Source organism: Geospiza fortis, unplaced genomic scaffold, assembly GCF_000277835.1.
Source record: "Geospiza fortis unplaced genomic scaffold, GeoFor_1.0 scaffold16, whole genome shotgun sequence".
Lineage (NCBI taxonomy): Eukaryota > Metazoa > Chordata > Aves > Passeriformes > Thraupidae > Geospiza > Geospiza fortis.
Window position 1 is genome coordinate 13,217,841 of NW_005054302.1, and position 18,441 is coordinate 13,236,281.

At 42.7% G+C, this 18,441-nt stretch overlaps 1 protein-coding gene across 1 annotated transcript in view; it reads left to right on the top strand.

Moving 5' to 3' along the window:
- The window catches only part of ME3 (malic enzyme 3), an 85,806-nt gene that overhangs the window by 35,268 nt on the left and 32,097 nt on the right, over positions 1–18,441 (top strand). The window contains exon 4 of the mRNA XM_031066025.1: positions 15,288–15,363. Coding sequence (XP_030921885.1) covers positions 15,288–15,363 — 76 coding nt within the window. The remainder of the gene's footprint in view (positions 1–15,287; positions 15,364–18,441) is intronic.

Here is an 18,441-nt window from a genome sequence, read left to right on the forward strand (position 1 = left end):
ACCTTGCAATAAGTTAAAACAATATTTGGGAGCTTTGCTTCTTTTATTTTCCATCCATTGTTATCTTCAGGGAAGCAGGGATGTCTTTCCACATGATGAGCTCTTTCTGCAGTTGTTTCTGTTGGAGAATTCCCCTTCCTGCAGGTCCTGTGTTTCTCATGTTTTAAATCCACATTACTTTACTAATGTGATAGGAATGTCTGTTCTCATAGTCCAACAGTTTTGCTGCTAAATTTGGGCTGGGTCTTTTCTGGATTCCAGCCTATGGCTTCTTCAGGAAAGAGCAAATGACTATGTCCTTGGTACATTGGATTTCCTGTGGTGGAGAGTTTGTTTCCCTGAAGGTACAGAATGAATTCCAGCCTAGCTTCAGATTTGGATGTAATCAAGGTTGTTTAGCAGACAGATGTTTTTATTGTGAAAATAAAAGAGCTGTTATATCATGTAAAGTGATGAGACTAAAATGGCAAGTGTATATATGTGCTGTTTTTTTCAATCTGACTCTTACTGTCTTGGAGGATATATTTTCTGTCCCGGAGCATATTATGTACATTAGGAGTTGGTCTGCAAGACACATAGTTCAAGGTAGGCTGCCAATACTTCTGCTAAGATCTCCATTTTAAAGCCCCATATTGTGCTCCAACATGAATGGATGTGCCCACATAGCAAAGCCCACATAGCAAAGCTTATTGTGCAGTCTGTCTGTGGCCACAGCAGCAGCAACCTTTGGATATAGTTAGCTTCTTCCCCATGCTGGGGTCTTTCTCAGCCCCATTAGTGTTTGGCTTTATACTTGAAGGTTGAGCCTGGAAGGATTACAGTGCATGTAACTTGCTTACAAAGCAGCTCTTGTACAACAGCACCTAAAAACAGTCCCAAGATGTCCAGCAGGGCTTCTCTCACAATCATCAGAGCACATTTATCTATGTTTACATGCCTGCATGTTTTGTTTGTCAGATACTGTTGTTGTAATTGCAGGACTCAATGCCTCTTTTCCCTTTCTTAGTCTTTATATACAAACCCTTAAAGGGTTTCTCTTTTATGGGGCCAGTGGACAGAGTTCTCCTTCCAGGTGAGGGCTCCAGCATATACTCCCTGCTAGCAGATTTATCTGCTCCAAATGGAATAAGACACCTGGTGTTCCTTTCCTTTAAAAAGCTACCCAGCCAGCAGTCTAAATGAACAGGTTTTCTATATTTAGCAGTAGAAAAGAGCTACTAGGAACAAAAACACCTGCAAGCATTCAACTGTTCTCATGCTTATCTATGATGCCCACAGTTTCCCCACTTCTTCTGGTGGGCCTGAAGGCATTGCTCCTGATGCCCCAGCAGGTTCTCTGCCTTCCCCAAGCTCCTACTGCCTTTCTCTTTACCAGTTGCTTTAAATCCTTCAGGCAGGATTTTTTTTTTCCATTGACCTCAGACTTCTTCCACTGTGATTAAGCCTCAGAGGTTTAAAATGACTGAAATAGAGGTGGAACCATAACATTTATAAAAATGACATTCAGGCACTGTTGCCTAAGAACTGTGAAGTTTTTGCTGGAAAGTGTCTATCTTGAATACATTTTTCCTATCTTGTTTTCCAGCCAGCTCCCTGGTGATTTAACAATATTTGTTTATTTAAAGCCATGTAATAAGCATTATGGCCTTCAGGCTGAAGTACAGTTTCATTTTGTATTTTGAATTTTTGAAATAAGAAATATAAATTATTATGTAATTTATAAGTACAAGTTAAAGTACAAGTTAAGCAATAGCACCTCTTCTGCAGTAATGATTAAGAACCCTGTCAAAATCTTTTTTCTATGATCAAACCATGTTAAATAAGCACAAAAGAAGACTAACATGTCCAAAGAGAAGTCTTCCTAAGCACAGGTCCTGTTTGCAGCTGTGGCCAGTAACAGGAGGAGTACAGGACTAGGCAGGCAAACATGCTCACTTCTTGGGGACTTCTCAGGTTATGCTCCTCCTCATCTAGTGTCTTGTGGTTGCAGTTTTGTTACAAAAATCCATTGCCCTCTTTGACTCACAAGTTCGGTAAAGGTGGTGAAGGGACCCAGATGTTTGCACATTGTCAAGGCCAAAGGATGTGACTGAAAATAAAGAGTCCCAAGGTGACCAGACTTGTTTCATATAAAGAATATATCTGTTGCAGTGCATGATGATCAAGGGTGATTGAGACTTAAGGGAGATTTCTTGCAGAGTTGTATGGCTTCAGCTCTTATGTCTGCACACGTGCAGCTTTGCAGACTGTCTCCTGTAATCCAGCCCTGGTGTCCCTTCACTCCTCCTTCCCATCACCCCTGTGCCTCTACAGATGTCCATGCTGCTGTGTAATGATGGTTCAAGGATAAATCTGGGCAGATCCAAGTCCTTTTTGGGCCAGGCTGGCAGTAATCCAAATAGCCAGTTCACTGCCACCTGGACAGGAGCTGTGCTGCTGTGCTGAAGCAGAAGCAAGCTGCTCAAGGCATGGGGAGGGCAGGTTTGCTTATGTTCTGCAGCAGTGATAACAAAACTGGCTTTCAGACTGTGCTTGAGAGTCCTTTTTGCTTTAGAGTAAAGATACAAAGCCTCTACAAAAAAAGTGCATAGTAGTATTTCGATTTTTTCTCTTTTTCTAATGTAAAATGCACTTAATGAGTACTCTGGGGGTCCTTATGGAGGAGAGGGCTGAACATGTGCAATGCTGTTTAAAAGGTATGTTTTAAGCCTGAGGATCTCTTTTAATTGTGACAGTATCTTTGAAAGTATCTCTTTACCATCTTCACAAAAAGATAGTAAAGAGGAAGTTTAGGGCATGGAATCAGGGGTTTATTTCTTCTGTGATGGTGAGGGGTAGATTATTACAGTGGCATGAGACCACAGTCTCTCAAGACACTCATTAATTCATAAACATGGTGGTATTTGAAAGTATAAAGTTGTCAGCTGCTCCTCAAAAGCTTTTGGCATCCTCTGAGAGTAGGGCTGGAAAAAGTGATTGTATCACCATTACAGAATGGTTATGGGGACAGAAAAAACTTGCCTAAGTTCACTTTTTTTCCTATAAACCTAAATATCCTTGAGAACTGCTTGCAGAACAATGCAAAGCATGTTGGGATTAAGCTGAACCTGGAGAAAGCTAACAGGATGCAGATGGTGTGAAAATTAAGTCTGACAGAATAATAATCTGTGTGTCTGATGACAAATGAGTAAATGAAACATCAGTCAATCTACGGAATTGTCTTGTCAGCAGGTCTGGCTCTGATCAGTGACTTTTTTTTGTGGTGTTGCACTGTCTGAGCAGCAGACGGGAAAGGAGTGAAAGAGGGAAAGTTACCTGTCATTTCTGGACACTTTAAGACCAAATCAAATGGAATTAGAACAAAAGTGGTAATTCCACAGACTTGTCCCTAACCACAGAATTGTCTCCATTCTCTCTTCTATAAAACATTGGAGACCAGAAGTGAGTGGGAAGACTGGGGTTTGGATTATTGTCCTGAAAGTTTGTTTTGTAACCCCTTTAGACAATCTCTACTTCTTATAAAACCAGTCATCATAACTTCTCTTTCTGCCACTAGCTTGGTTCAGCCTTCTTGCAGAGGCAGCTGAAGTCAGTGCATGAGAAGAGGAATGTGTTTAACAGTGTGTTTAGGTAACATTGGCACAGCCACCCAAAGACTGGTCTTGTGGCTGACTGAAGGGGAGGGAATGTCTGTGGAAAGTCTCACAGAGACCATGTGTAGCCAGGAAGCCCTGAAGAGGCTGTCAGGGCACGTGAGTGGGAGACAGTCATTGGTAAGGGACAAAATTATTAAATGAGGGTGTGAAGACCATGGTTGGAATAGGTGAGGAGAAAGTAGTTCATGCAGAGGGAGCCCAAAGCTGCTAAAAATGGCTCAGCCTGTTTGGAACTTCTGAGAGCTGGCAAAGTAATTCAAAGGTTCCCACTGCACTATCTTCCCTCCACTTTCTTCAGGCAAGCCTTTTCAGTGTGCTGTACCGCTATCCTTGTCCCTTCTCTGTTTCCACTCCACTGAAGTGCTTTTCAAAATGTGGAGACAAGCACAGATTGGCTTGTGGGCATACAGAGAGAAGAGCTGCTGTATTGGTCCTGCTCTGAGGTTCCATGCAGGCTGGGGAATGGGATGGACACTGTTGGCATTTTGAGGCTGTAACACAGTTTCTCTATTGCAATGAGTGAAACAGGAAGTGAAAAAGGACTTAGCTCCATCTTTTCATTAGAAAAACAGTCAGTGCTCCTTGTTCCATGTCTCCAGTCTTCTCTCTTTCTCTCTCTCTCTTTTCTTAACATTTCCTAAGAAAAATGTGTATGCACTGGCTCTAACAACCATGACAAGCTTTTATGGGCATAAGGGAAAATGTCAGGCCTACAGAAGTTAACAGCAAATCTCATGTTAATTTATGAAGGTCAGGCTTTCCGCTCCTGTCAGAGGTGATTTAGGTCTAAGTCTGTTGAAATTCCCTGATTTACCAGGAGAAGCTCGAAGGAAGAGGTGGAGTTGTCCAAAAGAAAGGGTTGACCTGGTGAAGGAAATACAAGAGAATGTGTTCTCCTTTGATCTGGCATAAATCTGTGCTGCTGCCACAAGAAACAACCCCACCTAAAACAAAAAATGCCAAAGACAGGGAGGAGAGAGAAGAATTATTTAGAATAATGAATACCAGGATGTAAATTTGAGGGGAAATGGTGCTGACTGTCATGAAAACCTTGCACAGCAGTATCCATTGGGCTTTGGAACAGGCACAGATTGTGCTCAGATAGCCAACTGTGTCCTGGGCTGCATCCAGAGCAGCATGGCCAGCATGGCAAGAGAGGTGATTCTCCCCTCTATCTGCTCTGGTGAGACCCACCTGGGGTGCTGTGGCTAGCTCTGGGACTCCCAACACAAGAAGGACACAGACCTGTTGTAGAGAGTTCAGAGAAGGCCACAAAGACACTCAGATGGCTGGAGATGCTCTGGTGTGAAGACAGGCTGAGACAGCTGGGCTTGTTCAGCCTGGGGAAGGGAAGGTTCCAGGGAAGGTTCCTTATAGCACTTGCAGTACCAGGAAAGCTGGAGAGGGGCTTGCACGAGGGCATGTAGTAATAGGATAAGGAGCAGAGGTTTTAAATTGAAAGAGGGTAGGGTTAGGTCAGATACAATAAGTTTTTGACTGTGAGGGTGATGAGGCACTGGCATGGGTTGCCAAGAGAAGCTGTGGATGCCCCATCCCTGGAAGTGTTCAAGGCCAGACTGGATGGGGCTCTGAGCACCCTGGTGTAGGAGAAGGTGTCCCTGCCCATGGCAAGAGGTTTACCATGATTAGATTATCTTTAATGTCCCCTTCAGACCAACAGTTCCGTGAGCCTTAGATTCTATGACCTGATTGTGGAAGAATTAATATAAAAGCTAACATTACTTTCTGTATTTGCTGCAATTTATGGCAAAAGTTAGATTTTTTTTTATTAGATGGATTCAGTAAAAGCACGCCAAATTATATTTCATTTATCTGGAAGCTAATTTCTCTAGTATTGTCAAAATAATCTTTCTTTTCTTTGTCAAACTGTGTTCAAATTCTGTGTTCATTCTTGGGACTCCCTGCAATGCACTTTAAAAGGGAAGGTGTGGGTCCTGGAAGAATTTGCACAGGAAGGAAATATAATCAGGGTAGGACTTAATTTAACTTCCCAGGGGTTTTTGGTCCCACCTTAACCTCTACACTATCAAGTAAAACAGAATACATTGTGTGCTTAGCAGTGAAATAGATAAGGGCTCCTTGGTCAAAATCAACTGGGCAACAGCACTGATTGACCATCTCAGCCTGTTTCTCTTTGTGATCCTATAATCTTCCAGTTATACTGAGATACTTCCAGGATCCAGCATACAGTCAGGTGTAGGACAGAACCTCCGAAAAGGCAGAGGAAAATCGGGGCCAAGTCAAATTTTCCTACACTTGAAATTGTTTTTGAACAAAGAATATCAAGTCCCTTGAGCATGCTAACCTTAAATGCAGCAAAGGTTACTGAATTTGATAAATGCCCACTCTTGCTGGTTGGTGGAAGCCCTGCATGGTGGAAACTTACGTCTCACCTCAATGCCTGGTCTTTACGCAACTGCATCTGTAAATTTATTTGTGGGTGACAGAAGGCAGTCTGGTCTTTCCCTCCCCCTCCTGCACATTAGCAAGAAAGGGGATCTGGGGTAAGCCAGAGTCAGACCCCATACTGCAGACCTGCTTGGCTCTTACCCAGTCCTTAGCTCCAGCAGCCTGATCCTCACACAGACAGACCTCCTTGGAGGCCCTCCTAAACAGTATTGAAACACCACTGCTGGAAAGGACACTGGGAAATCTGGGGTTGTCAAGTTTTAAAATACAAGGAGGATTTAATCCCTGAATTATGCTATGACTTGGCAGTTCTCTGGTTCAACCAGAGAATCCAGTCTTGAGAATACAGTAGGGAAAAGCAGCTCATGACAAGCCAAGAGCAACATGAGTCTGCTTGCCTCTTGCCTTAATCCTAGAATGTGGATAGCAGAGATCCACTGGGGACCTGCTTCCAACCCTCTTGCCTTTTCACATTGCTGCATAATGACCAATAACAACAAGTACTGAGCTGGTCTTTCTCCATCAACTTCCTCCTGGAGATGAAGAGAGGATATTTATTCTTTAGGCTGATGCCTGACTAGCAAAACTGATAAATCTGGGATTCCTCCTGGTTTCTGTCCACTGTCCCCTAACATTTCATATCTGTGAAACCTTATGTTCCTTTCCACATCCCCTTCATCCTTTTTTCACATCCACCTGTGCTTCACCATAGCCCCCCACAGAAGCTTGTGCTCCTCCCCTTCCCTCACCTCTTCCTTAGGGAGCAGTGAGCACAGCTTTCAGTGCTGTGTTTGCTGTCCCCTCTGATCTCCTATCTGTACCTTTTTGATCCTGCTCCATAACCATTCATTTGGTTCCCTCTACAGTCACCTTTTTCCTCCTTTTCTCTGCCTTCTGCTTATTCCTGCAGCCCAGGAAAGCTCTAAGGCTTTGTTAGCAAGGACTGAGTAGATACTAGAGTAGGTACTAGCTTGGAAGCAGCACATCTGTGCGGCTGCAAACTGTGTTTTTGGGCACCTGTCAGGATAATTGTCATTGTAAGGTCTATGTTCCCCTCCCCAGAGTGGTGAGGGCATGAACCCCTTTATCTTTTCTCTTTATCTCAACAGTAATTTTCATAAAAGGGTATGGGAACAAACATCTTGGAGACCTTTGCCTTTCTGATAAATTTGTTGAAATGAGCTAGCAGGTACGAGAGGACACAGTATAATTGCCCTTTTCCTGGGAAAAAAGGCCGTGCTAAAAATAGTGGTGGGTGTTAATAATTTGGCAGATAGGAGATGGATCTAAAAGCTTTGCTTTAGGCTGTGGTCTGGACCTTCCTGCTGTGGCAGGGAGTGGACTGTGCCAGAGCATGGGGAGAGCGACAGCTTGCACTCATATGTGCTCACTTTAATCTCCCTGTGCCCGATCTTTGGCAGTTTTCTACAGCTTAGCAGCTCTCAATCCCTTGGGATCATGGAGATTTCCCAGTGTGGGTTTAGGGGGGTTGAGTGGATAGTGAATCTTTCATTATTGTACCTTGGAGCCTGCATCTTCTGGCTTCCGCACTGAATTTTGGGTTTCCTACCTAAAATATATGGTGATAACATTAAGGACATTTATAGTAGTAATGAAGTTATTCATGTTGCAGATCATTTGAAATGAAATCTCTTACTGTATTTAAATTATAGATTTATTGCCTTGCAAGTCTCTGTATAGATTTCACTAATAGTTGATTGTGCTTGGTTTCTATTATTTTTTCATTATTACCTCAGGGTACTGGTCAGCAGCCTACAATTTACAAAGAAAATTACCTAAAACAATGAAAAAGTCTTGGCCTTAATAAAAAAATCTGAAAAAAATTAGCTGATGAATCATCACAGAGATTTTGTCCGATCTGATGATTAATTGTACTGTATTTAGACAAATCAGTGCATGCTAGCACAAAGTTTCTCTCCAAAGTCTGTAGCCTACAGGCATTTGTAATCTCAAGCTCCCTAAAACAGCCAAGCAATTTCAAAGTTTATTTTGTTGTTCTGAAGCCTTTTGTCCTGTGCTGGCAGAGACCAAAACCAAAAAAAGTCAACAGTGGGGGTGCAGTTGGTGGAAATGTCCCTAAAGGTTCATATTGCTCAACTTGTCAATTTTGTATATGAGTTTTGAAAGTGAAAATAAACCAAATGTAGGCCCTTACTGTAACCACATTTTATTTCATCTCTAACACAGACTGGCCTTAAGTTCAGAGTGGCTCCTGCAGTCTGTTCCTCTGGCGCAGCAGTGAGAGTTTTCTTTGGTTAGTACGCAACAAAAGCCAAGTCCATCAGCTGATCCCTCCCTTGCATGTGTCCCTTGGGCAGCCAAAATACCCACGAGTCAGCTGGGCTTGGGGCATCACTCAGCCAGACTGCAGAGAGCACAGAGCACTGCAGCGGCTGTCAGCAGCCCTCCACCGTGACAAGCCAACTTGGTTTTTCATTTCCTCACTGTGAAAATAATTTTGACATGTGCATTTCAGTGTTACTCTGAGACAGTCTTGCTCCAGGTTTTCCGAGAGCATCGTGCCTTTGTGTAAGGAATGGCTATGATCACTGCAGAAGGTCAGCTTGTGCCATGCCTGTCAGAGCTGTTTTCTGTCCAACCTTGTAACTCACTGTAGGTTTCTGGCTGCTGTCTCACAACTTTCTCATGACTGTCCAACGGCAGCCTGGTGCAGGCTGGGATGCTGGCAAAGATCTGACTCATCTCTTTTGTTTGTAGCTTTTTTAAGTAATGATTTCCCATGCACTTCCTATGTCTTCTAAGGGAAGTCCAGGCCAAATTAAGTTAAAACACTCAAGGACTTTTATGTGAGTAGAATTTCATCACCCTCAGGTTGTAAGTGGAGATGCTTAACCTTTATTAGTATTCCAAGAATGAGCCATTCCTATCCAGATAAAAACACTTGCTCATGATGCCTGCTTGTCTGGTATAAGTATTGGGAATATGTGCATTGTCTTAACATTAACTTGCACAATAGTTTTTACCATCTCCTCACTCGTGGAGCAAGTTCCCCTCATAGCACCCAGACTAGAAGGTCATAAGTGCAAAGAAAATCAAACAAAGCTTGAGTTTTGTTACCTTTAGTCTTGCAGTTCACTGAACTGGTATGGCAGCATACAACCAGGGAGCCAGACCCCTTGGAAGGACCCTTCCTTGGCTGGCTGAGAAGTATCTAGAGAATTAGGAACCTTAACTACCATTTTAATCTACTTCCCTTCATCAGTTCCTCTTCTCAGGAACAAGGAGTTACATAAGGCAAAGCTTGGTAGCCCATTAAAGAAGACACCTCTTTTCTGAATAAACAAGGCTGATGGCCTGATCTCTGTGCAGAGAGCATGTGGAATTTTCAGCTGAGGTTTTTTGTGTTCTTCCTGCTGTACACCAAACCCTGAGCAAGCCTGACTATTGCAGTGTCAGTAAATATTGGATAACACTGTGTAAATACTGAGTATCTTATTCTTCAGACAGAGGTCCTTTGGAAGAGTGAGCGAGGAGAAGAAGGATGAAGCTGCAATAGTTGAGTGGGAAGGGTTGTGTTTTTCAACTCCTGTCAACTTAGGAGCTTTTGACATCCTTCTGGTGGTTTCTCTTTTCCTCCACAGATCATAAATATGCAAGCATCTTTAGTCTCAGCCTGTAAGGGAAGTTCAGGTGAATCAAAGAGTGATGTCCTTTTGCTTCATGCTAGTATACATATCAGTGATCAGTGCCATCATTTGTTCTGCTCTTTTGTGGCTTTTCACTAGTGTGATGTGAATACTGCTGGCTATAATTGCTAAGTAACATATATGGTAAGTGTAAAGAGGCCATTAATTTTATAGATGTAAACAGGTAACTGAAGTCATAGGAATGCTGCCCAAACCCACAGCACAGGACAAGGCTGGAAGAGCACAGCAGTGGCCAAAGAGATTTTACATGGAGCTTGATGAAGCAAAGGCATTGATTGCATTTGATTGCAGTGGATTTCTGTTTGATTGCACGTCAGAGGCAGCAGTGGGGCAAGACTACACCAGGAGGGTTGCCAGCATAGCCACAGGAGCATTGGTAATTGCCAAGGAAAAGCCATTAGGAAAGGGACTTCTGGGTAGGAGGGAAGTGAGGAGAGATTTAGAGCTGTGAGGATGGATTGCATAATGTTTTTCACTCCCCTCTGTGCTTTGGGGAGTGAACATTCTGTAAACAAACAATAGCACTTTAGGGATAGCACTGCTGGCTCCACTGCTGTTTCTAATGGGAAATAGCTCCCAAGTCAGCATTGCTAACCACGACTGTCAGAAAGGGGAACACTACTTAGCCTTTTTAATGAAGTAACTTCTTACTGAATGAAATTATTAATGGATATTTCTTTTTTCTAATATCTGAGACCTGTTAAAACTAATTCCTTTCCAAATGTCTAAAAGAATCATAGAACCATGGAATGGTTTGGGTTTAAAGGGGGCTTATTGATTACCTAGTTTCAACCTCCCTGCCATGGGCAGGGACACCTTCCACTAGGTCAGATTGCTCAAAGCTCCATCCAGCCTGGCCTTGAACACTTCTAGGGATGGCAAGTCCCCAAACTCTCTGGGCAACATGTTGTGGTGCCTCTCTATCCTCACAGTAAACAATTTCTTTCTAATATCAAATCTAAACCTGCCCTCTTCCAGTTTGAAAGAGGTATTATCTCTTGTCCTATCACTACATGTCCTTGTAAAAAATATAAATGTTATTCCAAAAAGCCATCACTTGTATCTAGTACCACTTCCTCTAGGTATCAAATATGCCATGATTTCTTTGTCTCTGAATTTTTTCTATAATGAGCCTTGTAGTTAAGGGATTGTTGTCATTGTGGGGCTTCCAGAATGCCTTCAGGATGGCCAAGATCTAACCAGTACTGGGGCTCAGAGCAGGATTCTTCTTATGGCTCACATGGTACACTGTGTATCTTTATAAGTCCCAGAGTACTGCCTTGAACTCAGGCAGGATAAAACCAGAAAACAAAAGATAGTGGTCCTGGCTTAGGGATGAGAAAAGGTCTTGTTGGTGAATATACTCAAGGCCTTTGATGGATTCTGCAGCGACCTGCAGTTTTTTAGATCCTGCAGTCCAGTTCAGGCAGTTTGACTGGACTTGCTGACATCCAGACAGAAATACTGTCTCAGTGACAAATTAAGAAGCTGTAACTCTCCTTGAAGTTTCCTGGACTCTTGCAGACGTGCTCAGTGGCACAATAAAGTCCAGTCTGACTTCCACCTTAACCAAAGGCAGCTGTAGTGAAACCTGTTACGTTAATGGACTGAATATGAGACTGCAGCTCTGAAACCCTAATGAATGCAGGCTGAAGCACTCCCTGCTTTTAATTACCCCACGAAGCTAACAGCTCTCTGAAGGTTACTATTTAACCAGAAATAATGGTACAGCATCTGCATTCTGGATTGAAATTGCTGAGTTAGTTAATTTTTACTAAACTCTAGTTCTTGTAATTTTGTCCCCATGCATGACTAAGCCCATGTAGAACGGCAGGTTCCTGGGCACAGGTGAGTTTTCTGGTCTGGAAAAACATTGTATCTCTGCCCCACACAATGCCTGTGTTACGTGAATCGATCAAAATTACTTCCATTTTTAGCTTTACATTTTAATTGAATCCTTGTTATTGAGTGCCAAGGAGATTAAAGGAAAATTGCTTCATTTCTTGTTTCTCTGAAGCAATTTATCAACTGCAATCCCAAGTGAGTTGGAGCGGACATGATGATAAAGGCAGAATAAAGATGATAAAGGTTGCTGAGATTTTATTTCTCCTTCAGAAGGCTTAGGCTGCATCTTTTCCACAGAAAAATTAAGTTAATTTATTTTGCTGCCACTTGGATGTTTCTTACTTACTGGTCCACATAGGCCATTCTGTTCCTCTTAGTATTCAGAGCTCTACCTTGCTGTTCTCAAAGGCACAAATAAGCTTTTGCTCCTGTTACCTCTCCTGTAGTCATGGAACCATAGAATGGTTTGGGTTGGAAATTATGAGACATCATGTAGAGCACCCCCTTGCCATGGACAGGGACACATTCCACTAGGCCAACTTTTCTGAGGCTATCCAACCTGGCCTTGAATTCCTCCAGGGAAGATGCATCCACAGTTTCTTTGGGCGACCTGTTCAAGTGCCTCACCACCCTCATAGTAAGGTGTTTGTGTGTCCTTCAGACAACCTGGCTGCTACTGTTCCCTGTTCACTCATCAGCAAAGCTTTTGCTGAGTTTGGTTTGTGGAGCTCATCTGTTTCTTCTGCCTGTTTTGCAGAAGGGATTTTTGGACAGATAAACCCTCTGCCAGTTTGGAGCATGTTTATTTAGCTAATTGGCCATCTCATCTCTGTGGGTAAGGTGTTGTCAGGAGGGAGAGCACAACTCTCCTGGGGATCACACAAAATGAGGACATACCTGTGACCCCTGACTCTAAAGTCTGATGTGTCTGTTTCCCTTTGCATCTCAAAAATAGCATTATTTTGCTCAACTGCCTGTCAGAATTGGTCATTGCATATTCCATCTGCAAAGGGATTTCCCCCTCAATACTACCATGATCTCCTTCTGAATGCTTGAACACCTACTGGGAGGCCACAGAGCCTCAGCCAGATTCAGGGACTTGCTTCAGCTGATTGCCTAAAGGCATTGAAAATGTAGGTGTTTTATTGAACCTGGGCCCTTGGCTCTTAGATTCAGCATTAGTGAAATACGAGGCTTGCTTAGATACATGCCCACTTCCAGATGTGTCACTGAGACAGATCACTTTCCCCACTTTTCCCCATGGATCACCATTTCTGCTCCTCCTGATGGTTTCCCTTGCAAAGCTGGTAGTGCCATTAGGGTGTTAGCCTAAAACAAACCATGTGATTTTGCCTGAAGTAAAGTAAGGAGCAATTAGTATCAAATACATAATATTAAGGAAGGAAACACAAATTCTGGAGGGCTGTCTCTCCGTGCTTGGTTCTCAGTCACCAACCAGGCTATCTAAGCCAAGGCAGTCTGATGACAGCTGGGAGAGTCCTATTCCCAAGGAGCATAGTGAGACTAGTCATCAGATTTTGGAAGACCCAAGCTGAACTCTCTCTGCTGGCAAATCCCGAGCAGGGATTGAAGACCAGACCTCTTCCCTCCCGATTCAAGGGTCAGAATCGAGGGGCATTGGGTAGCTGCCCTCTCTACTTTCATGTGAAACAACTCTCAGTTCCATTGAGCTGCATGATCAGCAGTGGGTGGACAGTTGGGTTCGGCTTCTCCTGTGAGCTCAAGATGTTTTTCAAAGGTTAAATAGCTGGTGGACTCCCTTCAGTACTGAAGAGATATGAATGTATGAGGCACACAGCTAAATACTTAATAGGTGTCTTCATTATGTATGGAAAATGTTACCTTCAAACAATAGCATTCTTCCTAACAGCATATCACAACCTGAAATATACACAGGGATGTTACTAATTTGCACTTTTAATTCCCAGTTAATAACTGCTTTCTAAACACAGATGGCAGCAGTACAGTACTCCCTTTTTATGAAGATTGACATCTGTGAATACTGCCTTTGAGGCAAGCCATGTGTATGTGATTAGTTCATTGGTTATTGGCACAGTGTTAAAGAATTACACTGAATAAATGAAATGTTATTTTCCTTTTTTGCCTTTCTGATCTGTCTGTGTGATTGTGACTTGATCAGTGTTGAAGTCAGCACTTTTATTTTTCTTCTTTTCGAAGTAAAGGGCATTTTCATTAGGAATCCCACAGTTGACTGTGGGAAGATATCTGTCCCCTGGAAGAGTCATGTGAGATAAGCCCTTGCCAGAGTGAGTAGCCCAATTATGTTTGATTATCCATCACTCATATGGCCTTAAAATGGAAGTTGTTTTCAAGCTTCTTCTCCCTAATGTTTCACATTAGAAGCCCAAACCGTGACCGGATCTGAACTTTCTGGGGCTGAGCAATAGTTGAGAGATGTAAGCAACAAAAATCCATTTTTCCAACTGTTACTAATTGCTGGCACAACTCCTGCTTTTGTGAGCAGATAACAAGGCAAGGAAAATGGCTGCATCCTTCTGCCAAGGGGAGTCCTCGAGTTAGAGCCTTTGATTTGCACTGATTAGACAGCACTATGAGCAATGTAAGCAATTTTCCCTGACATAGGTATAGAGGACAGGTTGCTTCTTTTGGGGTTAGTACAGCCTAAAAGGATTCTCAGAAAAATCCCAGAGTATCAGAGCAGAGATCAGTCAATGTAAATAATATTGTCCTGGGTATTAAAAGAATCCCTGCTACAGATACTCTTTTTGATAACAACAGCAGAGAGGCAAAAAAAAAAAAAGAAGTCACAAATCTAAACATGTTTCAAAAACAATCTCTTCCAGATCCTAATTTTATTTAAAAAAAGACACTTTTGTTTAAACCCTGAAGACCTTTGCATTGAGAAGTGATTAACCTTAGTGCAGTCAACTATGTTATTTTCTATATAAACAATTCACTCTGAAGTTACACCCAAACATTTAATTTTCTGTTTCACTTCTCATAATTTTTCATGATTTTCACTTGGTGAATGTCAAAAACTGGGATCAGATATTCGTGGGGAAAAAAGAAACACTGTCACAAGGGCAGGTTTGGCTTGATCAAAGCAAATGTCGTGGCAGATATTGATCTAGTTGGATTGGAGTTCTGTGGACTAGAGAGGTGACACAAAACATCTAGCTCTGCAGTAGCCATCCCCATCATTGACCCTGGTAGCTGGGTGAGAGGGATCATGCTTTCACTGTCTGGATGGCCAGGAGCTATAAGCTCCTCAGGAAAGAATGAGTAACAAGGCTTATGGTAAGACCATCAGCCTCCCCTGCATTTATCAAAATTGTTTTAACTAGAAAACTCTTCTGCACTAAGGCAGAGTTTGCTCCCTGAAGCAAAGATGTTTCACAGGTGTAAAATGTTCAACACTGGTGGCTGCTCAATGAAGTTGCCATTAAGGATGTTGAGCCTTTTGGTTTTTGAAAATGAGAATTTACCTTGCTATTAGCAGTCTCTTGAGGTCTCATTTTTGTGTCAGTGAGTTGCCTGGTTTTGTACGCAGCAGCTTACATCCCTCCATTTTCAAGTTCACCTGTTTTATTTTATCTTGGAGTTACTAGTTTTATTGCAAGGCTTATTTTTCTTCTCTTTCTTTCCTTTTCTTTTCCTCTCTTAGGGGATTGTTTATCACCATCCATGACAGAGGCCATATTGCAACAATGCTAAACTCTTGGCCTGAAGAAAATGTTAAGGTATGTAGCATGTCTTCTGTGGACTGGGAAATTACAGGCAGTTTGGTGCAAAATTTAGTGGAACTGCTTGGTATCATTTACAGAACTGGCTGTTTAAAAGGACAAGCAAAGAATGCTTTTCTTCCTCAGACAATTTTCAGGCTGAACTTCAGTTTCAGTTTCCAGTCAAGTTGGGACTTCAGAGACTCTATCATGTATGTATGCAGTGAAGAAAAACTCTTTCAGAGGTAGCAGGATCTTGGTCAGTGAAAAAAAAATGTGCATGTTAATAAAAGTGTACAGAATAGGGGCCCTAGTGAAAAAGTAAGATATGTGTATTGAAGAATTGTGTGGCTAACTTGTACCAAAGCTCTTTACAATATCTCTGTAATTAACATGCTCATAGGACTCCTTCCCAAATCCAGTGAGTCATGCAGCATCAAGAACACTGGCAACTCTGCAAATCATGTTTGATATCCAGCAGCTGAAAGTATTACTGACACCCCACCCAAAAAGTGCTCTTGTGAAGTGTTTTTCACTAGAGCTCGGGGCTCGGCAAGTCCCTGGCATGAAATGAAGTCAACACTTAAGACAGATCTTGCCAGTCACCTCACCTTATTCTATCAGTCTGAAAGTACATCTTCCTGGAAATTTCCATGGCTATTGACAGAGTTTTGGTCCCCTGTCAATCATCTGCTTCTTCCCAGAACAAAGGTTTGGCAGCTGAGAAAATCTTGCTAGCATTTTCCATTTCTAAGAGGAAAAAAAAATGGAAATTTAACATATTTTCAGAAAAAGCGATCACAGTCATACAAACTTGTGTTTGGAACCATGGAGAAGAGAGGCGGACTAGGTATTTTGTCCTTATTCTGTCCAACAAACTCAGTGTTTCCATTTGTTTCCAACTCAGAGCTGTGAGCAGAATTCATTATGGCTACTAGAAATGTTTTTGCAGATGGGGAAGCTGGCACAGAAAGATTAGAGGCTGTTGTTGAAACAGCCCCTCTGGCACCCAAAACAGACCGTAGGAAAGGCAATGGTCCATGAAAGAGATTCAGACTATCTACTTTCCAGGTTTGCCAGACTACAAAGGCAGCTCATTTTAGCAGCACAGGTTCCCTGTGTCTTTGTGCACCGATTTCTTCATGCCTGAACTGGTAGGCTACTGGAACACTCAAGATTTTGAGATAAGCAGAGAGGCACCTGGACTGCGCCTAAGTCCCTGGAGGGACCCAGTTTTGTTGGTTTTTTTAAGAGGCTGAACCCCTCCCACCATTGAACACCACCCACTAAAGACAGTGCAGAAATACCTGGAGATGCTGCCCACATTTTGCTCATTAGATTTGGCTCATTAAGGCTTCATGGCAATAGTGCTTACTGTAGAAATGGGAAATATGGGCCAAACCCTGAATCCTCTGCCTGGAAGGGCTGGAAGGGTGCTGGTGCTCTGCTTAGCTTAGCAAAGCTTCAGCCAAGCTCTAATGAGCCACACCTTCAACCTTCCTGTCAAAGCTGGGCTACCTTGAAAGAATCGTAGTACCAGAAGCAGAAGAAGTGAGAAGAAACCATTTCTGGTCATACTTATATGGGAATGTGGGGGGTTGTGTCTCTTCCAGGATGGCTAATGAATTCTGACATGAAGAAATGTTGGATGAAATGCTGGTCATCCTCAGGAGTGCCTTCCCATGACAATTTTCTCTCTGGTTCCTTAATCTTGTACTCTTTTCTTCACAATGGCCCAGCTAAAGCAAAAAGAATGCAAAGAATCATACAGGATGGGTGTCATCCTGGCAGCTATGAATTCAAGCCACTCAAAGTGACGATTGTGAAGAAACATGTATTTTATTCCAAGACAAGTGTGCTGCCATGCAAGCTACTGTACTGGCCTTCCATCCTTCCTTGCCTCCCTTCATTCCTCCCTCTTTCTGTGGGATGCCTGGCCTGAAGTGCGCTCAGGATCTTGAATCCCCACCAGAATTACTGCTATACAGGGCTGCTCAAAATCCTTCCCATGGAGTGTTTTCTGCTGGTTCACTCAGTGTAGAGTATCAGTTCACCCTGTAAAGGCTGACCTTGTGCAATCAGTGCAGAGAACTGGGAATGCCAACAGCAGCACTTGCCTCTCTTCATTGCCTTGGCAGCTTGGAGATCAGTGTAGCACTCTGGATCACTCTGCTGGGCCACATGCCTGCTGCTAAGGCACTGCAAACCTGTATTGGTTAACTGGGTGCAGCCTGAGGTCCCCAGAGTCATCTCAGTTAGTATCAGCTGCCCGGGGACTTAGTGCCTAGTCTCATATTGTAAGTACTTCTGCAGTGCCCGTGAAGAGGAAACTGAGCCTTGAAAAGAGAAATTCATCTGTTTCCCAAACAGCTGCTGGAGAGAGGAGATGCCCTCTGGAGGTTTCTGTCTCTCCCCATCAGATGTCAAATGAGTTTAGAAACCATTTAGATGGCTGTCATAAACTGCACACCTAACCTTTATACAGTGACTTCACTAGAGTCATCGAGAAAATTTGCATCACAGATGGAAGTAGAAAACAGGTTCCTAACTGTTAAACCTGTAGCCTCCTACCTTCAGGTAGAAGGGTCTACCCTGCTCAGCCAGGGATTAATGTCCTCTTTGTTGAGCTCTGATCGTATGAACATGAGCAAATAAAAACATTACTTTAACGTCCTTGTGTATCAGGTGCTCACAAAAACTGCCCTTTTTTGGGGTGTTTTTCAAATCCAAAGAGCCACAAACAAATGTGAATCCAGTTCCCCCTCTCTTACAAATAGCAATACATTTCTCCCATGTTGTATTTTCTGTTCTGGTTTATTTGTCAGTGCTGCCTTGAGGAGCTTTGGTAACTATAGAGTGCTGTAGCTCATCCTAGGCTGAAGAATTTTTCTCTCTCTGATGGATATCTAAATGCTATTGAAAGGTTTTTAGGTTTGCCTGAGAACACTTATTTGGTTGAAAGGGGATCAGTGCTCCAGAGAAATAGTTTGATTCATTAGAACTTAATTTTGTTTTAATATTCTCTGCATAGTTGGAATATTAACTCCATTTAATTTCAGGATAAACCTGTAGCAATGCATATGCTTGCTTCTTTCC